Source organism: Octodon degus, unplaced genomic scaffold (assembly GCF_000260255.1).
Source record: "Octodon degus isolate 3935 unplaced genomic scaffold, OctDeg1.0 scaffold00138, whole genome shotgun sequence".
Lineage (NCBI taxonomy): Eukaryota > Metazoa > Chordata > Mammalia > Rodentia > Octodontidae > Octodon > Octodon degus.
This window is the reverse complement of record NW_004524714.1, coordinates 6,573,319-6,599,865: the sequence shown is the minus strand read 5'-3', so window position 1 is coordinate 6,599,865 and position 26,547 is coordinate 6,573,319. Positions and strand designations below refer to the sequence as shown.

At 46.9% G+C, this 26,547-nt stretch overlaps 1 protein-coding gene across 5 annotated transcripts in view; it reads right to left on the bottom strand.

Moving 5' to 3' along the window:
* Positions 1-26,547, bottom strand: part of Dennd1a (DENN domain containing 1A) — a 578,498-nt gene that overhangs the window by 64,937 nt on the left and 487,014 nt on the right. For all 5 annotated transcript variants that reach the window (XM_004641595.2, XM_023701683.1, XM_023701685.1 and 2 more), the window contains 4 exons: positions 5,260-5,364; positions 4,801-4,888; positions 2,770-2,810; positions 266-337 (listed from right to left, as the gene is read on the bottom strand). In XM_004641595.2, coding sequence (XP_004641652.1) covers positions 266-337; positions 2,770-2,810; positions 4,801-4,888; positions 5,260-5,364 — 306 coding nt within the window. The remainder of the gene's footprint in view (positions 1-265; positions 338-2,769; positions 2,811-4,800; positions 4,889-5,259; positions 5,365-26,547) is intronic.

The following is a 26,547-nucleotide window of genomic DNA, read 5'->3' as shown; positions in this document are numbered from 1 at the left end:
AGGAACAGCCCTTCATTTTTGCCGAAAATGAAAACAGCCCCATCTCTTTATTGCAGTGACTGTGAGCAGCAACACCTTAAATTTAAAATGTCACTGACCTGGTCATAAAATATCAAAGCCAAGTTGAGTCTTGAAACATTGAGACCATTGGGACACAGGGCAGCAGCCTGAGTCTCCTATGCAGCAGAGGATCAGGCGTATTTAAGAGGCTGGTTGTGCTGAGGAATCGATCTGTTTGCATCCCGAGACCAAGGCTGGTACTTACGAACTTGTAGACAGTCTTCATGGCCGGATTGGCTTTTGTTTTTACAGTATTCAGAATTGCTCCGCTTCCTTTCTATAATAAAGAATGTCAATCACTGGCAGGGCGGAAGACAGAGAAGGCCAACACCAGCAAAGACCTTTTCACTCTCATCAAGTCAGGCAACATTGCAAGGTATGGGAGGTGGGCAGAGAAGCGCCCCAGATGGTTCCCAGGCCATGGCATAGATAGCTGGGATTGTGGCAGAACTGCTCGGGGTAAGGGTGTGTGTATGTGTGTGTGTGTGTGTGTGTGTGTGTGTGTAGGGGGGTAGATGCACTTGGGGATGAGGACTGTGACAAGTAGCTGAGAGGAGACACTAGGTTTAGTACTCCGTGTGGTACCTGTCCCCTGTCCCAGGCTGTCTAAAGTAAGGGTTTTCTCATAGTCGCAGTCCCAATTTTCAAGAGTTGCTAGTTATCATGGACAATGTTTAGGTGAATTTCATAACCACTGACTCTCCAGCTGACACCAATCTGGGGCAGAAAACGGGGTCCAGATCAACAAGAGCTATCTGGAAACACACTGCCCTCACCCTGGGCAACTTCCTTTCCTCACCTGGCAACTTCCTTTCTCACCTGGGTTTTCTGTTTTAAAAACTCTCTCTGGTAGGCTGCCTTCTTTAACATCTAAATCTTGAGAGTAAGAACGAATGAGTGGCTGTCAGTGTCAACTGGAGCTGCAGAAGAAATCCTCCACACCAGTGTCTTGCTCACATTCTTTAGGAAGTGGGGAGGAAGGTGCAGAGGGATTTTCCACTACCTAAAACAGGCAGTGAAGGCAGCTGAGGCCACTTTTCCAGAGCTGCCTGAGAGCCTGGTCTTTGGTCTCCTCCTTGTGGGTGGGTGTGTTAAGGCTGTTAGGCTCCCAGGCCCGAGGCCTGGAGCCAAGGGAGGCCTGATCCTTTCCTGAAAAGACTTCTGTCTGGCCTGGACGTTGGCCTCCCTATGGTAAATAATGCCAGAGCAGGTGGTGTGGCTGTGCTCAGGGGTCTTGGAGACACAGAAGGTAAAGGGAGATCTCACAGCAAGTGACATTGGACCTAATCCATGAAGGATGAGGAGTAGAAGTGGGGGACAGGAGCTTATGATATGATATCCTTAGGGCACATAAGCAAAGCATGAAAGCTGAAAAGTCATGGTATATTTTGGAAGTACCAAGTACTAAGTGTACAGTGTTTATAGTATCCTGGGAGAAACAAAGAGTGAGGCTGGCAGGCCAGATGGGGACAGATCACGAAGGGCCTGGCATACCTAGGTAATAGGGCTACATGTTGGAGGGTTTTAATCAAATGCCTTACATAATCAGATTTGGGGTGGCTTGGAAAGTTAATCCAACCGATTTGAGTGGAGAGAGACTGGAACAAGTGGGTATATAACTGCAGAAGAGACAGCAATGCAATTGCTGGCTTTAACTTTTAGCACAGTTTTTGGTAACTGTTTGCATTAGAAAATTTGAGCTTTAATTAAAAACATTACAATTTGACCTAGAAAGCATTTTGTGTTGTAGGACAATAGGAAATTTTCACCCACTCATTTATTCCATAATGCCTTCCAAAATTACTCAGTATCCTAGTTAAATGGTCCTTTGGAGTATTGAAACTCCCTTTATCAATCAATCAACAAGTCCTTATTGCTTGTCCCTGATTTGCCAAGTGCTGTGTTTGGCCATAGGAGAAGAACAAAGGCAGTCTTTCATCAAAGAATTGCTTACTCTCGGCCAACTGCAGCCACTTCCAAGGGACCTGCCTTGGCACAGTGCTCTTGGCCCCGAAGCAGGAGAGAACACTTATCGCATTATGCTGGAGTTGCCTGTTTACGTGCCTGTGTCCCCAACAAGATGGGGAGCTTCCCCAGGGCGGGCCTGTGTGCTGCTCCCTGTGTGTCCGCAGTACCAAGATAGTGTCCAGCACACAGTAGGACTCCAGCACATAATCAATTATAAGTTCATGGAAAGGCAAGCAAGAATTTCAATTCTTTAGAGTGTCAGGAAGCCTAAGCAACTGGCTTCTGCCCCAAGAAACTGTTCACACCAACTGTGAGATGAAGAAATCTCTCAGGGATGTGTTCTCCATCTTCCCAGGAGCCCCTGCTGTGATAGCTACTGTGGAGCAGCAAGGGAGGGACACACTTTTGTTTTCCCCATGATGATGACAAGCACACTGGCCCTAACAGGAGATCCCAGAAATGTTCTAGGATGGCAACATTCTGCTCGCTGGCCTTGGCTGGCTTCCTGGCCAGGAAGAGGCCTGTCTCACTTCCTTTTTCTCTCTATACCCAGAGAGGCTGGACCATCCATCCTTCTAGTCTCTTCCTGGCAAGAGAACAGCCTGACTTGAAGAGAAAATCATCTTCAGTTGAGAGAAGGAAGAGCTCTAGGCCTGACGGCAGCTTTATAAGTGGTTGTGAGCAGAGGACAGCCAAGAGGCCAAGAAGGCGGCCAGACGGCTCTGAACAGGGCGCACTTACCCGGACCGTGGAGAGCCACTGATGGTACAGTTTATCACTGCCTAGGGGAAAGAGAAGTCAGAGAAGCTGTGGGTTAGAGTTCTTCAAATTGCTTTCAGCATGCAGGACAGGAAAGTTCAGTGAGGAGAGTGGCCTGGAGGCTCCCATATCCCACTCTGAAGGAGGCAGTAGTGAATCATGGCCACAGTTTTCTTTCCAAGTTGTCTGCCCCTGATTACAGACCTCTAGCTGCCAAAAGCAGTGAGGATAGACTCCTCAGCAGTCCCACCTCCTCTCCCTCTGCCTCTCCATCCTGGGCTTCCACTCTGCATGGCCTCATGCTCTGGCTATGAGGTTCTATCTGTGGTTCCTAAAGCAGTGTTCTCTCAAGAGCCCTAACCTTGTGATATAGTTCCCTCCCCTGACCTCCATCCCTTCTTCTCTCTGCCTGGGAAACTCAATAGATAGCTGAAATGTCATTTCCTCTGGAAGCTGCTGTTTTTCTTCTCTGAACATCCCCTGAACATAGGTAACACCCACTTAGAAGCCCAGGTTCTCTGACATACTGTGAGCCAGGCCTGGGCAGAAATCATCCCTGGGCTGGGAATCCCAGTGCACGGACTCTACTGCAATACACTCACCCTCCAGGACACCTGACTAGTGACAGGGAAGGGAGAAGGAGATGCTGTTTCATCTGATACAGATTAAGGGATCTCATCAGCAGAAAGCTAGATAGCTTGCTCACTCCCTCCTTCCCTTCCTTTCCCTTCCCTTCTCTTCCCTTCCCTACCTTCCTGTACTGGGAATTGAACTTGGGACCTTGTGCCTACCAGGCAGAAACTTATACCACTGAGCTATATCCTTGGCTCTCAGAAAGGTTTTAGAAGCCATAAATCTAGTTTAATAAAGCCTGTCTTCTGCTTAGAACTCACACTTCATGGCTGGATCCCAACTCAAACCCTGATCCATTGGGAAACTGCCTAGCCTTCAGGGAAGATCAAGAAAGCATGATTCCAATGTATAAAAACCTGCTACTACTGTTCCTATGCTGCTTTAATTTTATAGCTTTAGTTATACATTTTGCTTTCCTAACCTCATGAGGGCAGAACTGAGTCCTCCATTGTTTCTGAGCTCTGGATACCTCAGTGCTTACGAAATTTTGGTCAACAATCTGCTGTTACTGTGCATAGACACCATACAGGTCTTACTAATCGTATGTGTTCTTTGTGCAGTGTGGGCTCGCAGGGCCTGTAGTATGAATAAGTGGAGACTGCACCTGGCTCTGTGAGCTGCATAGTTTTCAGATTACCAGGAAGGTCCAGGTTGAAGATGCATAGCAGTAAGAGGGACTAGCAACACATGTGTTACCATTTTGCAATAAAAGTCTGAGCCTATGATCATTAATACTGCTGTCAAACACTGAACCTACAAGTATTATTTGAAAGTACCTTCCCAGTCAAAGATGGAGTTTATGGGACCTGTGATTCAGGAGGTACAATTGGCAAGTGACACCTTCTTGGGGCCTCTGATAAATGAGATGATCCCTCTTGTTCTAAAGAGACTGGATTGGCAGCAATGATGTCCACAGTCAAAGAAACATTTGCTGGGCCAAATCTTGGGTGATTGCACAAAACTGTCAGCCCCACTTTGATTTCCTCTCAGCAGGAGTCCTGGGAGGCAGGCAGTACCACTCTCAGGGCATAAATAGGAGAACTTCAACTAAAGGAGAACTAGTGACTTGACCCAGGTCTCACAGCTGGTCAAGAGGAAAGGTCCTGATTTGAATCCAGATCCCTAAATCACTATCTTGTGTGTATCCCCTGTACCACTACACCTGACTCTGGCTATGCAGGAAAAGTGACCAGCCCCAGGACAGGGAGTGTCATAGAGGCCAATGTGCACCTCACTGAAACTGGAGAGGAATTTCCCAACCCTTTTAAGGCTAAGGTTGAAACCAGTATCTTCCCAACCCCTAACAAAGTGCCGCTGCATGCCAGCTGTACCCTAGTCCATAGCAGCCTACACTCTAGAAGGGAAAAGAGGGTTGCTCACCAGCATATTCCCCCATGTTGATCTCCTCTTCAAAAACATCGCTGAAACCTTCACCAGAATTGAGAAGGTCTAATCGCCCATCAATAAACTAAAGGGGGAGAGAGAGAGAAAGAAAGAGAGCAAAAAGCACAACAGCTTGCCCATAGAACAGGGAAAACCATCCAACTGGGCATCTTGGAGTATGCCCCAAGACCAGCCACACTTTCCAGGACAGGAAAGCACCTAGAAAGCTGAGTTTTCTTAAAACAAAACACCCTAGCTGTTATGCAACAAAACAAAATAATAAAATAGCACATTTGTCAAGGGCCTCTCTTGCGGCTGACCACCCTCTTTAACCCATCGCCTTCCCCAAACTCTCCACTTAGGTCCCTCCTCGCCTGCAGCCTCAGGGGCTGGGTGGACACAGCTGCAGAAATCCCTGCAGGGGGCCAGACATGGATGCGGAGGGAGGCTGGGCACCTGCTTGAAGAGCTGCAGCTGTGTGGCGTTCTGTAGGAACTGCCTCATGGCTCCGGAGCGATAGTGGGACACGAAGGCTTCCTCGCAGAAGGTGATGGGTTCCTCCTGGGAATTGAAGAGGCAGGAGGGTCAGAGGCATGGAGGGAGAGGCATCAGTAGTTAACATCCATTTAGCAGAACTTCCACACCTACTGATTTACTAATGCTAATTAACGAAGTCATTGGCATCTCAGAGTCATTCCAAACTATGCCTGAAGAAGCTGTTTCAGGGAAAAAGTAAAACTCCAAAGTCACAGGACTCCACGGTTAGATGTCTGAGTCTTCACTCTCCTGCTTCTGGATCAGTGACAGTCACATCCCAATAGTAGCTAGTGACAAGCCTTCCAATGTGACCATTTACAAACTTTTCCTTCTTACTTTTAAGAATAGAGCTCTGGGGTCACATAGAACCTCGTGCAGAAGGAGCCCTGCTACACAGGCAGAACTGAGCCGCTCTGCTGGGAGCTGGGGAGAGGACACGGGTGGGTGGGCTCTGCTTGCTTGGTGGCCTTCTCCTCAGCCCCACCTGCAGGCACCTTTTTTTTTTTTTTTTTTAACATTTATTTATTGTGTGTGTGTGTGTGTGTGTGTGTGTGTGTGTGTGGCCAGCTCAGCCCACCAGGGGGCGCGGCTGGCTGGCATGTGGTGCTGGAGGATCGAACCATGGTCCCCGTGGTCCCTTTGCCAAGCTTGTTCTAAGTAGGTGCTTTAGACCACTGAGCCATCTCTCCAGCCCCCTGCAGGCACCTTTGACCTTCCATGGGCACCAGCCGTGGGACACAGTTTGAAACCCATTTACCCAGTAATTTGAAATTATACAAAATTATACTTTAAAAACAATTATAGGGTGATCAAAAATAGAATTTACCATCTAGTCAATTTTCTGTGTAAACTGTTTGATAAGGAAGTTTACTTTCACCAACTACATTTTACAAGTCAAGAAGATGATACCCTAGGCTTTAAAAATCCCAGTTTTGTATATTCGACACCTCGATCTTTCTTTGAACATGTTTGGAGTGCTTATCTACACAGACAAGTCTTTAATTTCGGTGGTGTATTCTCAACTCTGAAAGATCAGACTTTTCCATCTTGAGCTGAATTAAGGGTACCTCCACCCCCTTCACAGACTTGGTGGCAAACACAGAGATGTTTGAAGTTCCACTTTTATCCTGTTTTAATGAGTTACGTGAGTGATAAATTTACTGTCTAGCTTCTGCAAGTTCCAAGCATTTCTCCTGTTTCAATCTAGCCAATATTAGCTTGCAACCAGGAAGACATACTGCGCAGGCTTTAAGGATGACCCACGAATATGTGGGTGGGGGCAAATTTAGTTTCATATCATTGTGCCCTATCTAATTTTACAAAGCAACTGAGACAACAAGAAACAATTCAGGCAGAAACATATAAAATGGGAAGAGAGTATCTAGATATGTTGATCCTATATAGCTTCTGAAATTTAGTCATAGCGTTAGCTCTGAGCTTCCAAGCTGTGGTAGTGAGAAGGAAAACAATAGAAACTTTGCACTGTGTATGTGAGGAGAAAACAAACAGACAAACAAAAAACAACAAAAACACACCCCAGTTTCTAGGGAAAAAGATCTATTCATGGAATTTAGTACCATGGCACGGGTTGCTATTTTTGTCACCGAATAGCTGATACCAGCTACCGATAACCAGTAGGAGTGTGGCTAGAACACCATTCCTGAGGCTCGAAGGGTTTGCTTCTCATCTTTGGGACCACGGCCGGACAGTTAATTCTCTCTGCAGGTGATCTCATCCTCGGCACAGCATCACTCGTATACTGGCAACTTGTGACACATACTCAGGTCAGACGCTTTCCCTATCTCCCTACATACAAATTTCTCCCCTTTCCCCACTGCTACCTCAAATTCAAAATCATCCATGCTCCCAGTTGCTATCCCATCAGGGCTACACCTCAAATCTGCTAGCTACCCACTGTAGACCTATCAAGCCATCCAAGTCCTCTGTATTCTACCTGTGCAGTGTCACACACACTCACTCCCTGCCCACCGTGCATGACCCTGGTGCAGGCTCAGACTCCCACTTCTCCTCTACACCCCTCCCCTGTCTCATTCTCCCCAGTCTACACAGATGCTTCTGGCCAGAGTGAGTGAGTTCTAAGATGCAAACTGGATCATGTCAGCTACTCTACTCAAGAACTCTGACTGCAAAGATGTCGCCTTTTGGGGACTTCTGTGTCTGTTGTTTCCACTAGACCAGATGCCCCACGTGGGCAGGAATGACACCCTTTTTGCTCAGCATTGCACACCTGACAGTGAGTGCTGCACACACACGGCATTCTTTGTGGAAGGGGAAAGGAAAAACTCCTTAGCTAGGCAAGCAGATCCTTCCTGCAATAACCTTAGCTTTCTTTCTTAAGAGTCTTTCTGGGTCCCTTTGCTCTGCTCCCTACATACCATGGTCACTCCTACTTTCCTCCTTACTGCTTTTTAGTCCTATTCCTTCTATCTGGACTGTCCTCCTGCTAAGTCAGGCCTGGGTGTGGCTGTCACTCAACCCTGCTCCAACAGTCTTCCCTAGTGTCCCCTCTGAGCAGGAGTGAGGGAGGGTGGGGTCCTGCTGAACTCATCCCTGTACACCATAGGCACAGTACAGAGCCCAGCTTGCAATTAGAAACTCAGGGATGTTACTTAAAGAACTACAGAACGAGTTCGATCCTGGTTCCTACAGCAGGAACCCTGAGATCCTGGTGTGGCAAAGACATTGTCTGGCCTGATAGTGAAAAGGTCTTGGTATATGGTGCCAGACGAGTGACATTTGTGTCCAGTGGGTTTACAAGTACTCAGAGGAGATGCCCATTGGACTTGTTAGCATTCACCCCTGAAGCTTTGGCCCAGCAATGCCAGGAAGATATCTGCTGAGGGACTGATAAATTTGAGAGTCTGTAGCCAGATATGTATGTAAGGGTAGCCCGAGGCAGGACTCAGCCACAGGACAGCAGGAAGAATCTCATCTTTGGGGAGACAGGAATAGTTTGCACTTCTGTTTACTGTGGGTGACATCTGCCTCGACCTGGTGTTTGTGCCATAAAAATGCGTAATAGGACAGGAACAGGGAAGAGAAACCTTTAGGGAAATGTGACAAAGAGGGGGATAGTTCTGAAAAAAGCTTAAGCAATAACATTAACTGTGTCACTTAGACATGGAAACAAATATTATCATGTTGTGTGGTGTCACTGGGGCAGTGAGCAAAACATTCACAGGAGTCAAAAGAAAAGGTGAATCCTTCTGAGATGGCGGGTCAAACAGTATGACAGGAATTGGACACTTTGCAGCTTGGAGGGGTGAAACAGGAATTAGGCAAGCAAATCCTGTTGGTTCAAGCCAGTTCTTCCCTTTGAAGACAATGACAATAATTGGAGCACACTTCATCTTGTCATAGGCTCTGGGGGAGGTTCTGTGACACACTTCACAATTCTTTTTACCAGTTTGAAACTTTACAGTGGAATATTTTCAGCTCCAAAAGGGAGGAAAGTAATTATGGTCAAAGTTTACCGAGGAATAACTAGGGTAACTTGGGTGACTTGTCCAAGGAGGCACAATTTGGAAGAAGCAGAGATGGGGTTCAGTCCCTGGTGACTGCCAAAGCCCAGGTGTTGACACCAAACCCATGGACTAATGTAGATGTGGCTTTGCTCTGAAGCCTAGGTTCCAACTGTAGGACCTCTGGCACCTGCTGGAGAGCAGGGGTGTTCTATCTCACACTAAGCCCTTCAGGTTCCCTAGAACCCTCAGCACCAGTCCTCCAGAGACTGACTGCTCCCTGAAGAAAGCGGGGTGCTGGAGAAGTTGTTTCCACCACAGGCCCAAGGCAGGGACGCAGAGCCCGCGCTCCTTTGTCCAGCTCCGTCCTGCAGTTGGCATGCCACCCCCACTCTATTCTCCTGTGCAGATTAATTCTGCACAGGAGACTCAGCCACAGGACAGCAGGAAGTGGTGATTTAGTCCTCTTACTACGCTGATTAAATCTTTTGTCTTCTTAGGTAACTCTCTAGGTGCTAGAGCTACTGGCTGATGGCAGTATTAATTCTGGGAAGTCAGGCCGTGAGCATTTGCGCTTAGGTGGCATTAGGAGAGTTTTCCATCTATGACCCGAAGGACAGTGAAACACAGCTGCTCAGCCCTACCAAGGACTTTGTTACAGAAAGACAAGTTTTACTGTGGATTATCTTCTTGACATATGGAAATCAAAACCTCTGTCACGAATGAGTTGAATCTTTGTTAAGAGGTAAAGTTGTGAGTCCAAAGGTTTCTGAGAAATCCGGAAATAAATGGTTGTATTACCCACAGCACTGTGAGTACTAGTGTAAAAATACTGCCTCCCACCAACTTCTCCAGCAACTTTTCTTGTTCTGCTGATCCATACTTAAAGCAGAAAATTCTTATTTATTTATTTATTTTTTACAGATTTGGTTTTTATCAAAATTTTGTGAACCTTTACTATGAGATTCTAAGAAAAAATCTCTTTATTGATCTTGCTTAAAATCTAAAAAAAATTAATGTAGGAAAAGCTAGCCATGCAAACACTTTAAAAGTAGCTCCTATGTGCCGGGTTCTGTGTAAGGGAAATAAAACGATAAACAGAATACAGCCCTTGCAAATAATAGTAACTGGATGCAGGGTGGAGGACAGAAGAGACGAAAATACAGTTGCTCCAAGAACGGCAGGAAGTTATGTCTACTGCAGCATTAGTCACAATAACCAAAAGATTAATCCTAGTTCTTGGGAGGCTGTAAACCAGGCAGATCACTACAAGTCCGATCTATAGTGAGACCCTGAACACCCTGTGGATCCCTCCCTAAAATACAAAAACAAAAAAACAACCAAAAGATGAAAGCAGCCCCATGGTGTGGCTGTAGATGAGGGGATAGATATATAAAATATGATATTTACACACAATGATTCCACACGTCAAATTAAGAGAGACAACAAGTAGAATGGTGGCTTCCAGGGCTGTGGGGGAGGAGATGGGGAGTTGATTGGTGGGAGGGGAGCTTTAGGCTTGCAAGACAAAAAGGTTTTAGAGATGGCGGATGTAATGACTACATCAGAGTGAAAGTAGTTCATGCTACTGAGTTGTATTTTTTTTTTTTTTTTTTTTTGCAGTACCAGGAGTTGAACTCAGGACCTTGTGCTTGACCAGACAAGAGCTTATTCCACTGAACTATCTCCCTAGTCCAAGTTGTATATTTTAAAATGGTTAAATGTTAAATTTTATGTATATTTTATAATTAAACACTTTTAAATTTTTAATTTAATCTTAAAAATGATAGATCAGGGCTGGCGGGATAGCTCAGTGGACTAAGGTACCTGCTTAGGCAGGCACCAGGACTGTGGTTTGATCCCCAGCATGCTGTGCCAGCCCTGCCCCCAGAGCGTGCTGAGACAGTGATTGAGACTGGGCATGGTGGCATGTGTCTGTAATCCCAGTACTTGGGAGACTGAAAACAGGAGGATTACTATGAATCTGGTCTGTGTAGCGATCAGATTGGGACCCTGTGTAGTGACCCTGTAGAGCCTGCACTAAATACAGAAAGAAAAAAAATGATAGAATGTTTCATAATTATAGAAATCTGGGTACTTAGGGGATTCCATGACTTTGTATAAGTTTGAAAACTTGTTTAATAAAAGGTAGCTCCTGCTACCAAAGAATCTTGTTTGGTTCTGGGAACAAACAGGCACAGTCTCGGTTTTGTTCTGGTACAGGCGCCTTCATACAAACTTAAAACTGTGTTTTCATTTGACCCCTTTCAAGCAACTCATCATGGTGGGCAGAAAATGTGATTTGGAGTCAAAAGATCTGAAATGAGCTAGCGATGTGACTGCAGGTGACTTGTCTTTCTTCATCTGAGACAATCATGCAATGCTGGCCTGCCTCACAGGGCCACTTTTAAGATTAAAACAGATTGCTACAAGCAGATTTCTCCAAGGTAGATTTCTAACAAACACACATTCTCCCTGAGGGAAGACTGGATATATACCATGGGTGGCAACGTGACACGCAGCGCCCACAGCAAAATGAACAAACAGGAAAAAAGTGACACTACAGTATAAAAGCACACATAAAAATCTAAAAATTTGTTTTCTTTTAACATTTCTTTCTGGGTCTATAAGTGTTTGTTTACTATTTTATGTCATTCTAAGTAATGAAGAACTTTGTTTTGTGTGTGTGGTGTTAGGGATTGTGTATTAGACTCTGCTCATGAGAGACACATGCTCTTCTTCTGAGCTACATCCCAGCCCCAAATTTAAAATTATGAGCATTAATTTTCAAATCCAAATTTACATTAAGCAATACCAGTTTTAAATGTTACCTCAGACGAAGTATCCTATTTCATAGTTGGTACATATATTTGTACTTCGTTCTTACCAGACAGTGGAAATACTTACTAAAACTTTTTATTTCTTGCCATAAGCACATTTACCTAAACTCTCTACTTTCAGCTTACTAAGGAGAAACCAAGAGGAACCATGACTGCTCTGCATCTTCCTTTCCAAGCAACAGAAACCGCAAGTATGGCAGTTTTGCCGGTCACTCCTTTCCAAGAACACCTCTGTCACCCTGCTATGTTTGGCGCAAGGTCCCACTTGTTATAGTAATGTGTTTACCCAGCTCGTGCTCGGTCTTGTTGATCTCCTGCACACCACAGGGCCCCTGCAATTCTGTGCCATGGGGCTCTGTGATGTTGCAGGGCCCCTGCAATTCTGTGCCATGGGGCTCTGTGATGTCGCAGGGCCCCTGCAATTCTGTGCCATGGGGCTCTGTGATGTCGCAGGGTCCCTGCAATTCCGTGCCATGGGGCTCTGTGATGCTGCGAGGTTCTAGCCAGGTTTTTGGGAGGACATGAGTCATGCATATCTCCTTTCTCACATCCTTGCTCCACTATCTTTTTGGAGTTCATTCACAAATCACAAAGTCAAGGAGAAGTGTTAAGAATTTTACGGTGACAGCCGAGCATTAAACCAAGCTCAGGCCCTATTTTACTACGCAGAGTTGCAGACTGGGGAGGCCAGTGCGGGACTCATTTTTCCTCACCTCTTCTGGGCTAACTACTCCATAGGTGGCTCAGGGGCTGCCACTCTGGCTTGATAGGGCTCTTCTAGCAGAAGAGCTCCAGGCCAACATGACACTCCAGGTTCTCTCTGGCCTTCCTCAGCTGCCTTTCCCTTGCTTATGACATGCCATCCACCTCACCCACACACTTTCTCCTCCAGAGATCCAGCGCTGTCTTACACTGCAGCCATGCCATGTGCCCACAGCCCTGGCTTCTTTCTTGTTACATCTGAAGGACATCCTTACTTGATGCCCCAGGTGAGGAGGGCCCAGTTCCTCCTCAGTGTCTCCACACAAACACCCGTACTGGGCATGCTGTCCCCAGAATACTGCCATCCATCCCCCAGGGGGCAGGCTCTGATCCACTGTCACTCCAGGGGAGGCAAACAGGGGACTGGGACACACACAGCTGGACTCCAGTTCCAGCCCTGCTCCTTGCCATTCCTGCTACCACCTTTGGCAAGTGATTATGCCTGTCAGATCTCACCCTTCTCATCTTTAAGGTGAAGTTACATGCCTCATGGGATTGCTGGGGATCAAGCAGGGATGAATGAGATGGCGCAGGTCAATAGTTCTCAACCTCAGTTATGCCTCTGAATCACCAGGGTGTTTTTAAAGTCCCAAGGGCCAGGGCTACAGTTTTAAAAACTGACTCCAGGGCAGACAAAGCGAGAGCCACTGGAAGAGGTCAAATGACCAGTCTTGACTAACCAATAGCCATTTTTTAAAACATAAAGACATAAAATAAAGAAAGCCAGGGAATCTGGTCCCATTTATCCACAGCAGTCCTATCTCAGTTGTGTTTCATTTAACTGTCCCCAAATCCCTGGCTTGTGGTCTCAGCTCTGCTCCTAGGAAGGGAGAATAAGCTGTGTTGGTTAGGTGCCTCCTCACAGGTCAGCTGGGGTGGCTGCTGAGAACAGGCTGCATTCCTGTGGAGCACAGAAAAGGCTTGGGTGGCATCTGGCCTAGAGAGTCCAAGCCCTCATGTACTGAACACAGAGAGGAAGGGAAGGAGGGAGGGGCCAGCAGAATTCCACTGTAGTAACTTCGGGTTGGTCAGAGGCAGGCATCAGGGTAAGGAGTAGGGGAGCAATCTCTGTTGAGCACTTGCCGTGCCTATGACTTGCCCTCATGGAATCGCCAGAGACCTTCACGTACCATTCTCATCTCTCAGATGAGGAAAGGATTCTCTGGGGAAGGGTTAGGCCGATGGTCCCAGAGTTCCCAGGTCTAAGCAACAATTCCCAAGTCCAAGCACACTTTTCCCCACTGTAAAACACGATAAGGTACATGCTGGGCCAATGAGGCAGACTTGGGAAGATCGGTCACTGCACAGCCAGTCAGATGACCCTGGCTGGGCTGGGCCAAGCCACACTTAAGGGTGACAAGATCAGGATAGTTTTCTGAAGCATTTGTGCAGCAGCCGAGGCACGCCAGGGACATAGTCTCAGCCTGGGCCCCTGTCACTATAACAAGCCCTAAACAAAGAATCAATGTCTCATCGTGAAGCCGGCTCGCTGTTCGGATGATTTAAGTTGGGGGAAATGTGGGTGTCAGACAAGAGCTACTTGGATGATTTGCAGGGGCAGAGACGGCCGGGCTGACAGTATTTGCCCATTCTGGCCACAGCTCTAGTATTGACAGAAGCCCCCACACACTCTTGCTAGATTATAGTAAAGACATTCAAATCACAGGCGCGTCAGCCCACGCCTCAGCTCCTCTGTGCCAGCAACCCCTTCCTTCTGCATTAACCGAGACAAACAGGGAGAAGTCAGGAAATTCTGATTAGTGCAGGAACGCAGATGAGCGAGGAGGCCTGTGGAAGCCGAGGAGACGCAATGAAGTTGGTCTTCATGCATACTAGCTCAAGATTTTCCTCCTCTAAGAGATGCAGATGGGAATCAGTTCTTTGAGGAAAGCAGGTGCAGTGATTAAAACCAGCTACCGCTTGCTGAGCACTAACCCTATGCATGGTGGTTTTTACATGCATTATCTCACTTCCCAGCAATGAGTCCCCCACCCCCAACCATGCCCTGAGACACAGGTATTGTGATGATCTCCATTTTACAGATAAGGACATTGAGGCTCCTCTGCTTCTGAGAGGGAAGGCCACCTGTCAGAGGTTGTAGAGCTGGTCAGTAGCAGAGCCAGAGCATGAAGCAAAGCCTGCCTGGTCCTGGGGCTCATGGAACACGATATCATTTCTCTTCCATTAAGAGAAATAATCATAAGATTGCATTTGACACTTGAGCTGCCAGTTGGAGCTGCTCTAGAAGCAATCCAAATAAGTGGACAAGAGGGTGGAGACACAGAGAGTGGATTCAGGAGGACTGATTCAGAATCGTGGTCTTACCACAGGCCTGCAGTAGCTGCGTTACCTGCAGGAGCCCCCATTTTCTCATTGATCTGATAGAAATAACAGATCTAGGGCCAGGGAGATAGCTCAGTGGCACAAGCATAAGGTCCTGAGTTCTATCCCTGATACCACCAAAAAAAAAAAAAAAAAAAAAAAAGAAAGAAAGAAAGAGATCTACTTCAGCCTCTGAATACTGGATTCATAAGGGAGGGAAAGTTCTGAGAGCATCTGGGAGCTCCAGGGCAGAGCTAATGTGAGAGACAGGGACCATCTCAGGGTAGCAGTCCAGCGACAGCTCTCTCTTGGGCCAGAAACCAGCTAGGACACACACGGTATCAATCACCTGCTGGCTCAATCACCTGGGTAGTGTCAAAAGTGCTGGCTGCTCCCCGTGTCAGACTCTGGGTTTAACACAGTGACTGGCAGTCCGATGCCAGTCTCAGGAAAGGACCTCTCCAAACTGAATGGATGAGGACATGTCTTAGAGGAAGGAGGACACAGTTCCAGAGAGGTTCCTAGGATTTTAGGGGCCTGGTGGATTCCCAGGAAAGAAAGAAATCAATCTGAAGATCCATCGACAGGACATCCAACATCAGCTGCAGCAATGGAAAGATGGGGTTCCGAGATTACAGCCACAAAGACATGGGGATAGGAGAGACAAGAAGCTCCACCTCTAAGCAAGTCAGGTGAGCAGTTCCCTTCCAAGTTTCTTGGGGACAATGCCCCTTGAGACACTCCTTCATAGCAGTGTCCACATATTGAAACAGGGCTTGCTTATTAAATCCATGGTTCCTTTCTTAGCCTCTGTCCCTGCTGTCTTTCGTGCCTGGCACAAGTCTGGTGCACAGGAGGCTTTGGCGGGAAGTTCTGGTTATGAACAAATGGAGCACTGAGAAACGAAAGAATATGAGAGTCAAATATCTGAACTGGTCTTGGTTCTTTCTCCTTGCGTAGTTTCTTCCTCTCTTAAATGGGCTGGCTGGGAAATCTTCAAGGTACTCTCTAAAGCCAATGCACATGATTTGTAGACAGGTAGTTTCTCTCTGAGGTCTGCCATGGCCTCCACAGAGAACTATGATGCACAGGAACCATGCAGAGGTAGAGAGAAAAGGAGCTTGAGAAGAACACAGGCTCCACCATCCACGGTGTCTAGAGCTCAGGGCAAGTCCCTACCCTCCGAGAAACCCTGGTTTCTAATTTTTGATGTGGAAGTGTGATTTCCTGCTTCACAGAGCTGTGAGAGGAATGCAGGTGATCCAGGCAAAGTGCTTAGGTGAGGGCTCGGCTCCCAGTTGGGGCCGCAGCCGGTCAGTTTTCTACCCCAAATTCTGGTGGTCGTCTGCCCACAGCAGGCGTTAAGTGATTCTATGTCAGGCAGCCCTGATTCATGCATGCAGCAGGGACTGTGGCGCAGGACTCACTGTGGGGCAGAGGAAGTAACACCTTGACTCACCTGGGGGAAAAGCAGCCTCTACGAAAGCTGCCTCCTGTGTAGTCCCTGCTTAAGGAGCTGAGGACTATGTTTAAGGCGGTCTTCCTATGATAATGCCATGGAGACAGGCTCCTCATCCTCACCATGGGGACTGCCTAAGGCCTTAGAGCTGGAAGAGCCTCAGCAGTATCTGAGGTCAGTTCTGTGTGACCTACAGCCCAAGTGCCTCCCACAACACCCCGGAACTCTAAGCCTGCTCGGATGCTTAAATAGGGTTTTCCTCTGGGTTTCTAGCAAATGCACATGGCCAGCTACACAAAAAATGTTTTTTTCCCATACCCTACAGCTGCAGACCCAGTTCAGTGAGTCCAGTCACAGGGTAGGGTTAGTATGGTGGGGGGCTCAAAGGAGCTCAGTGTAACTCACAGCTCAGGAAAGGGCAAGGAAGTGAGCTTTTCCAAGCCTCAGTTTCCTCAGCTGTACAACAGAGACATCCCTTATTTCACATGAGGCTTAGCATGATCAGTGACTGTAAAGGTACTCCTACTGAATGGCTCATGGCAGGTGCTAGTGGAGGCCAGTGTCCTTCATGGCTCTTTTCACAAGTTCTTTGCTGGATAGTTACAGGTAGACTTTGTCCAAAAATACTTGTGATTGAGGTGACCCTTTCCTGGTGGAGCAGGGGCCAAGGAAAGGCATATGAGAGCCAGTCATACAAAAGTCAAGCACCATGGAGGAGCAGGTGCTTGCTGGATGGAGAGGCAGGAAGAAGAGGAGGAGCATGCAGGAGCGAAGTGTGACAGAGAGCAGTGTGCAGAGGAGCTAATGTCCCTGGGGTTTGAGGGGAATCATGCATGGACTAAGGGAGGGAGATACTGATTATCTTCCTCCTTGCTGGGGGCATCTTCCCAAGAGCCAGTCAAGAAGCAGTGGATAATGGACTCTTAGAAGACACAAAAATATTTCTTAGCATGTGCTGTTGAATCTCCTAGAAGCACGTCATGTCCAGCTTGTGGCACCACTGTGATCCTGGACAACTCTCGTGCAGGACCACAAGATTGTAAGCTTTTGTCATTTTATGTGGTTTTCAGCAATATTCTCATGACTTGACTGTACCATGATAGGGTGCGGGCCGTGTAGATGGAAATGAACTCTGTAGAGGGGAGGGCTTGGTGCAATGCAACCCGCAGGCTGCACCTGCCACACACGCTCATACTGAAACCTGTGTGTGTGTGTGAGGCATTACAAGCACTTGTGTAACCTGGAGGGTAAAATGGAGCCAACAGCAATAATGACATCTCCCTCTACCTGTATTGTGTACACCTGTGAAGAGAGGCATTTACTGTTATTAAGCAGCCACTTAAGTTTTCCTTGATTGTTCAGCTAGGATTTCTCATGTTGGTACACAAAATAACAGGTTAAAATAGCTTTTTTAGCACCTGTGATACAGGAAGCACAAAAATCTATCAGATAGTTTTTACTCATGCTATTACTGTAAGTGCTTATACAACACTGCCAATAGTAGAGACGTAAGTGGTTGCTTAATTATTAGTTGTAGACATGTATAGAGTTGCAATCAGATATTCAATTCAAAGAAAAATTTGATCGTGTTTATTAGACTTTTAAGACCTATCATTTGAGAGAAAAGCAGAGCTCACTTCACAACCACAACTTACCATGTCATCTGTGTTTGGCAGCACATACATTTTTTTTTTTTTTTGCGGAACCAGGGATTGAACTCAGGCCCCTGTGCTTGCCAGGGAAGCGCTTATCCCACTGAGCCATCTCCCCGGCTCAGCACATACATTTGTGAACAGCTGTTTTCAAGGATGATGTACACGAAGAGTAAAATTAGATGAAAGACTTCTAACAAGCACCTTGAGAACCCCCTAAGAATTGTACCCACTTCCAGTGAAGCAGACATTAATACATTACTTTCACAAAAGCAAGGTAAACTAGTTTTGCTTGTGTTGCCCTCTAAAAAATGTTTTAATAACTATATAAAAAGAAAGTTTTGTTATTTATTTACTCATTCATTTATTGAAAAAAAATTTTTTTTTGAGACAAGGGTTTCACTTTGTAGTTCAGGCTAGCCTCGCTCTCAGGGTGGCTTTGAATTTGCAGTGATCCTCCTGCCTCAGCCTCCCAAATGCTGGGATTATAGGTGGGTCCCCCCACACCTGGCAGTTTTGTTATTTATATACACTAACTATATATTTTACATGTGACCTAATATGGTTCCTCTTCACTCAGTGTGGCTGAGGCAAGCCCACAGGTTGGACATCATGGCTTCCTCAGTCACCCTGCAGTGGTCACTGTGTGACACTCTTTCCCTGGCTTCCCGTGCATGCAGGCCCAAGCAGGGTATTGAGCTGAAGCAAAGCCACCTAAGGGGATGCAACCCTACCCCCCTTACCACCCACAGTTCCTTGTGTCCAACCACCTGTGCTCCCATAACAGAGCTGGCCAGAGTTCTCTGGGAAGCCCCGTGTTTCTGGCCTGTGCACATGCTGTGTGCACTGCCAGGAAGCTTGACTCCCCATTTTCTCAGGCCAGTGAGCCCCTCACCCAGTGAAGACTAACTCAAGGCCAGTGTGCCTCAGGTCCCGCTGCCCCAAGGCTGTTCTCCAAGCCTCCTCCCCGTCTTGCCCTGGATCAGGTGTCGCTCCTTTGGGTTCTGAGCTGCTAGGCTCTCTCGTGCTGAAGCATTTATGGCCAGTTCCTCTCTAGAGGTGCCTTCTCAAGGGTGTGGGCTGTGTTTGCCTGGCCTGTCACCTCCTGTGTCCTGCACAGTGTCTGCGCCGGGGCAGGCTCTCTGCTGGTGTTCACGAATTACTTTGCTGCAGATTCGGCAACAGGGATGAGGCCGAGGAGGAGGCTGATGGGGTGCAGAGTCAGCCAGCAGGCAGTGGATGTGTGAGGAGGCATGGGGGACGCATGGAGGAAGGAAAAGAGAGAAGGCAGTGTGTGCTGGGAGGGGCAAGGAGGTGGAGGGAGGCAGGGAACCCCGTCTAATTAGACCACATGTGCAGAGCAGCATCTGGCTCCAAGCACAGCAGTTTCTACTGCTCCTGGAGTTGTCGTGGAGACAACCACATGACCGGCTTCGAGCGGAGGCTCAGGGGCAGCATTCCAGATGCACTCCTAACATATTTTGACAGAGAGCAGATGGGCAGCTATTTGCAGGGCCAAAAAATGCCAACTCCACTCCCCTCCAGACCTGCGTGCCCTCGCCGATCATTTTCATCTTGTAAAGTCATTCTTATCTGCCCTGGAACCACCAACTATCAGTGTGAGAGCTGCTGCACTTCCGGCCTGTTCTGTGGGTGAGGAGAGGTCACCACCTTTCATGACGGGGTCCCGAATGCCAGGCTCCACTGCTACAGCATTGCCCTCACTCTCCTTCTCGATTAAGACTGTCTAAATGTCTCACTCCATAGGCCTCCTCTAAGAGATCCAGGCCTGGAAGCAGCACCCTGCTGCAAGGCTGGGGAGCTCTCCGCTCAGGGGCTGTTGGAGTGCTACTGGCCTTGGGTGTGCAGCTCTTGTAAACTCAGTTTATCACACTGTGAAGGGGGTTTATAACAGCTTCATAATATTATTTTAAGGATCCAATAATTATGGAAAAGCCCTGAAAAATCTTACAACCCTGTGTAAATGTGATGATGTTATTATAATGGTAAATTTTGACTAGGATCATATTTTTTTTAAACTTTAAAAATTTTAAGCAGAAAGCTCCTATCAGCTGAGTGGAAGGAAATGACAAAATCTTAGGGGCCACACAGAATGGTATTACTTATGTGTATAGTGAATATCTTTTTTCTTTTTGGCAGTACTGGGAATTGAACCAGGTCCTTCCAACATTCCAGCTCTTTTCATTTTTTATTTATTTTGAGATGGTCTCACTCACTAAGCTGAGAGACCAGCTCAGTTTGAGCTAGGGCTCAAACTTTTTATCCTCTTGCCTTTAATGGAAAGTGCTGGGATTAGAGGAGTGCACTACTCAGCGGTTTAGGCACACACCACTATGCAGGCACCTGGAGTATATTTGATCCCACTAAAAGAACAGGAAAAAGGGAAGTGAAGCTAGTATTTAGTGAGTACCTACTATGTGTTACTCAGGTGATAGGCATTGGCTTGGCCTAAATGTCTGTCTTTAATTTTTTTTTTTTTTTACTGTACCAGGGATTGAACTCAGGACTTTGCACTTGCCAGGCACATGCTTATTCTACTGAGCTATCTCCCTGGCCCTCCTTAATGTTTCGGATAAGGTAGGAAAAAGCATGGTGCTGTATAATCAGGCTGGGTTGGAAAGCTAGCTCTGATGTTTATGAGTGTGGTCTCCAGGAAGTAACTTAAAACTCTCCATAGTCTCAGTTTCCTCATCTGTAAAATAAGAACACTTATTATCATTTCTTATGAATTTATTCAAGCCGTGAGAATTAACTTGGGCAATGCCTATCAGCTGAGTAGTACATAGTAGACACTCACTAAATACTAGCTTCACTTCCCTTTTTCCTGTTCTTTTAGTGGGATCAAATACACTCCAGGAGCCTGCATAGTGGCATGTGCCTATAACCCAGCACTCAGGAGCTGAGACAGGGGGACTGCTGAGTGAGTTTAAGGCCAACAAAGTGAGTTTAAGGCCAAGTATATAGTGAGATCCTGTCTCAAAACAAAAACAAACCAAACAACAACAACAAACAAATATACCCCAAAAACAAACAAAAAACCCAAATACAATTAAGGTTGAAAAGGAGTAGAGTATAAAGCACAGCTCAACTGGGCTGGAATCTCATTTGCTCCTACGTGGCCTTAGGGAGACACTCATTTCTCCTGAGCCTCAGCTTTCTGTTCTGGGAAAGCAGGACTGTAATAGGGTCTGTCTGTTATTTATTTATTCACTCATTCATTTATTTTTTTATGTATTTGGTACAGGGTCTCACTCCACAGCTGGGACTCGTAGTCATCCTCCTGTTTTCAGCCTCCCTAGCACTGGGATTACAGATGTTCCCTACCACGCCATGTCTCAGTGGCTAGCACGGTGCATCCAGAGGCAGGGCCAGGATGACATGTGATCCCTGTGCTTGCCTAAGCAGGTGCTTAGTCCACTGAGCTATCTTGTAGACAGAACTGGACCTGTTTTTTTTTTGTCTTTCTGAGACACAGGTCTCAACTGTGTAGTTCAGGCTAGCTTTCATTTCACTTTGTAGCCCAGGCTGGTCTTGAACCTGTGAGGGATCATCCTGCCTCAGCCTCCTCAGTGCTGGGATTATAGGCATGCACCACCACACTTAGCTTAGGACCTGTCTTCTTATGATGGGTGATTTAGAGGAAAAAAAATGATGATAAAGTAGTTAACATCTAACAACAGTTGTCATAATAATTGTCCTCTTAGTGGGGAAATTCTCCAACACTTCAGGAAAAATCCTACCTTTCCTGTAGTAGCCTGGGCACCAATGCCACTCAGTTTTGAGGGCAATGCATTTCATGTCTGATGTCTAAGAAATAAGAGGAAGTGAGGATCCTAGCCAGAGGCGTGGGCTGCTCAGGGCATGCATATGTGAGGACTGTCTGAGGTCCCCAGCCGGCCGCCTGAGTGGTAGTTGAGTGGCCTGCCCAGGTGCATGCAGACTTATTTATAAAGCACTGCAGGGGTTCCTGCTGCTGCACAATTGCCTGCCATCGCAGGTGTGGGAAAGGCCCGGCTAAAAATACTGTGAACATGGGTTTAATGTTGCCCAGCAGAGACTAATGATTGTTTTAAGTAAATATTAATTATAAGCGTTACTCAGTGCCAGAGTGGCAGGCATACTCCTGCATGTACAGATGCAGGTGAAATGATCATTTGGGGAGACACTTACTGTATGGCTCCTCCAGGAATTTAAAGGCTGGCAGGCTTTAAATATTGTGGGACTCCTGGTTAAAGGATTTGATAAACGTCTCAGGTGCAGGGATTCCTTACCTGAGAGGCAATCTTCCCCAGACCAAACAGCTGATTCAGCTCTGCTGGACCTCTGCATGAGCACTCGTCACAGTGGTGTGGAGACCCTAGATCTGGCGGGAAGCCAGGAGACAGGCTGGCTGATTCCAGACAGCCGTACACCTAAGAACCCAGGTGTGGGGTTGCCAGCCTTTGGTAGTATTCTAGTTCTAGTGCTTTACATCCTCTTGGGCATTTTGCTCCTTCTCTGGCTTTCTATTTTGTCACCTTTCCGGGAAACTAATCTATGCTGAACACTTTGGTAGTTCCTGCACCCACCTTCACCCTGGGAGGGTTCTTGCTTAGGCTGTGGCTTGGCCTTTACAAAGCTGCTGGAGTGACTCTAATGGATTTGAGGACCCAGGGTGGGGGTGGCGGTGGGAGCGGGATGGCAGTGACAAGAGCAGCAGGTACCTGTACGTACTTTGCGTGTGCCAGTTGCTTTCGTAGGCACAACATACATATTTAGTTGACTCTCAGAACCCAGGAGGTAGATGTTCTTGATATTATCCCCATTTCACAGTTGGGAACTGAGGCAGGCAAATATAAGGTACTTTTCCTAGGTTAGCATAGGCATATTTGTTGATTGAATATAAACAAATAATTGGGATTCTTTCACATAGTTCTGGAAAGAAGCAGGTTTTCAGGGGGGTCTTTTCTATGCTTGGTGCTATCCCTGGGACACACTGAGATGATCAGCCCTGGGCCGTGGCATGCACTGGGTAGTCTGAGATTCTGATTTCCCAGAACTTGGACTGTGACCTTTTTGGCTCCCAATCTCCTTGTCCCAAGCCACTTCCGTGACAATAATGCCAAGTGAGGAAGGTGGGACTGCATCTGACTAACAGGTTTGGGGACTGTCCAAAACCAAATTACTGAACTTGACCATACTATGCAGCAGAAACCGATTGGCCAAGTTTCTACTTCCATTGTTATAGTTGCACTAGTAAGTCTTGAAAGGGCTCTGGAGATAGCCAGGGGATGGGCCAAAAGCTGCATGTGGGGGGCACTATGGTGGTGGGACTTCTAGCCAGCTCCCTAACGCTAGCTCATGAGTGAAGGACAGTCTGGATCTCAGGAGATGGCAGCCCTGCCAATCAGTGGCCAGCAGGCATCTCATCTTTGGGAATACTGAATCACTATGGTTAGCCTTCCTTCCTAATAACTAATGATGATGATGACGATGATGATGTTAGCAGTGAGCATTTCCCGAGAGCCTCCTCTGCACGAACAGTGTTCTCGTTATCAACAGTCATGCTGAATCGCTTATGGGAAGTATAGTGATGCCTGCAACTTACTCTGAAATGCATAGAAAATACGATGCATTGGTAGGTATGTAGATGGACAGATATGTGATAAAACAAGTACAGTACAATGTCTATGGCACAATCTAGGTGGCAGGGATACGACTGTTCACTATAAAATCTTTTTACACCATAAGACTCTTTACTATATGTTCAAACATTTTTATAATAAAATGTTGGGGAAAAACCTATAAGAGGACATTAGGTGCCAGAACTTCAGTGGGGCAGGCTGGTGACAAGATGCAATATTTCACAAGTTACTTATCTTGAGGGGTTGCTAAACATGATATGGCATTAATCCAATTTATTGCTATAGGGAGGTTTTAATGATAGTTATAAATGAGGAAACAAATGATTTCTTGTGCATGTACTATGATCCAGGTACTGTGGAAGCATTTGAAACAACACTGATTAAGCCAGTCAAAGCCTCCCCCCGACTGTGGAGATCACACAAGCAAACAACTAGAGAATGCGGTGCGCATGGGAGGGCATCTGCAGATCCCTGAATAGAGTCCTGAAAGGTCAAGTGACTTGCCCAAGTTCACATAACAAGATGGTTGGGCAGGGTTCACAGGGGCATGGCTGAGAATAGAAGTTAGGGTTCTTTCCTCTGTCACCTGCCACCTTTGAAAAGGTCGCTAACATCACATCATTTGCTCTCCATGTGAAGAGCTACAAGGGAAACTGACATCCCAAGGTCACTTTCCAGTTTCACTCTAGTCATTTCCTTTCAACTCTGCCATCATCAGATCCAGTGCTAGAACACCAGCAAAGCAACTGCTGCAGTTTTAATCCCTTTCACTTGGGAAACCTTTTGAGTTTTTAAGGTGCCTTTAATGGCTGTGTCATTTGACCCATGTGAAGCCCTATAAGACTCGGGAAGTCCTGCAGTTTTCAGCCCGTTTGACGAGGTCTGGAGCTGACAGTGCTGAAGTAACAGACTGTGTGCCCGACCCTCCTTTCCCTCTGGCCATGGTTGGTGGGATGTGTAGGGGCTGGTTAGCTGGGGAGGAAAAAAAAAAAGATGACCAAAGAAAGTATTTGGATGTCAGTGTCTAGAATGGAGAGTAACATGCCCTTCACTGCCCACATGGCTTGTCTACCCTCCTGGGCCACGAGGGCCTTTTGCCTATAGCCTCCACAAGGACCAGATGATTTTCCCTCTGCTATGGTAGTTGATAAGGAGTTTTTGTTTTCAGAAAAGCTAATGGCAGGGTACTGTGTGATTCTAGCCAGGGGATTGTCAAAAGACTTCTAAGAAGCCCTAGAAAGAGCTTTTATTCAGTAATGATAAATAGAAAGGCCAGTGTCAGCTGAATTCATTTTACTGGCAACATATTCTGATATCAGGGTTCTCCCCAGCCACCAAATATGAGCCTATAATTAGAAGTACTTACGAGCAAAGTTGTTTGAGGAGAAATACAAGTAACAGATCTCCTGCCAATGGGATGTTTTACTTTCTAAAGGTTCTTAACTGTGAGCCTTTCAGCTGGCCCTGTGAAGCTGCCTTGCCTGGTTTCCAGACCTCATCTTCTGCCTAGAAGACAGCAAGTGCTCCTTCTTCCCTGGCTCCTGCTTCTGGGCTCTCTCCACCTCATCCTGCTGTCTCGCCACCTGGGAGGCTTCCTGAAGCAATCCTCTCATCACTGCTGGTTAAGCCCTGGACTGCCTTTGTGATAACCTCCAAGGCTGCTTTCAGCTAGCATGCTAGCCTCCCAAGGCCCGCCATCTACACTTCCTGACCACCCCCCAAACACACCCGAAGTCTTAATCCCCGCCACCCACCTGAAGCTTCCTGTGGGCAGTGTCCCACACTATTTCAAATCTCTTGCTTTTGCTCACACTGTTCCTTTTGGCTGGAATTCCTTCTTCATAGGGCCAACTTCTACCCATCCTGTGGGCCAAGCTCAGGCATTGTGCTTGCTTCTGTGGCCACACCCCTCTATGCTTTCCTCCAGGCTTCCATGCTACCTCACACTTATCTCTACTACACTGCGTAACAGTTACCAACTTATGTGCCAACTCCCTTTTGAGGACCTGTGCTCTTGACAGCTAGGGAACGCACTTTCTCTGCGGACCACATCACCCGCACTGCCTGACATGCGTTTTTACACGTGTGCTAACTGAATGAACACTCTTGCATGGAGCTGAGTCCCGTGAAGCCTAAGTGGCTTGCTGAAAAGTAAAAGAATACCAAGATAGTCTAAAACAGACACACACACCCTCCCGGAATTCTTCCTATAGCAGACGGCATCACAGCAAGGCTGCAATTATAGACATGCGCACGTACACATGCACACATTGTTTAAAAAAATTCACAGAATGCACTTAACATGGACTTTTTTTCTTATTGGAAACCTGTTTACAATCTTGTCCACTGTCAGTCTTAAATGTCACTCTTCAGAAAGATGGCTGCTGCCAGGAGAAATTTATTTTCAAATTGAATCACAGCATGTTCATGCAGAGAAGCGCTTCTTTTGAATTTCCAAATTGGAGGGAATTCAGGGAAGAGAAAGTGAGGTGATTAGAATCTGCAAAGGCTGATTCAGAAGGAAAAATTATGAGGCTAAAATATGCATGGGCAAGCTAAACAGCAGCTATTAGTTGGTGGAGACAGTGGGGGTGGGGTGGCAACCGTCTAGAAACCCGCCAGAACCCTGAACACGCACAGGAGTAGAGCGAGGGCAGGAGAAACAGAATGAATGGTGCAGGAGGAGCCCAGGTGAGGGGGGCCACACATGTCCCGACTGTTCACCTGTACCAGGTGCTGTGGAAGATGGTGTCCCTCACCTACCTTCGCTTAGCCGTGATCATTATTCTCATTTGAAAGGTGAAGCGACAGAGGCTCTGAGAGATTAGAAGTGGTGATGGGTCAGGTTCTATCAGTCACACTGCTACCAGTTAGTGACTAGCAGAGGTCTGCAGTAGTACAGCTGTCCCTGCTATTTAGGGGTGATCATGGAAGATGCCCTGGAGACGGAACACCAGAGTTGAATAGGTTATACAACCTGTGCCAGATCAGGAGCCATCAGCTTTTAGGAAAGTTAGCACCCTGAAGGTACATCATTAATATTAA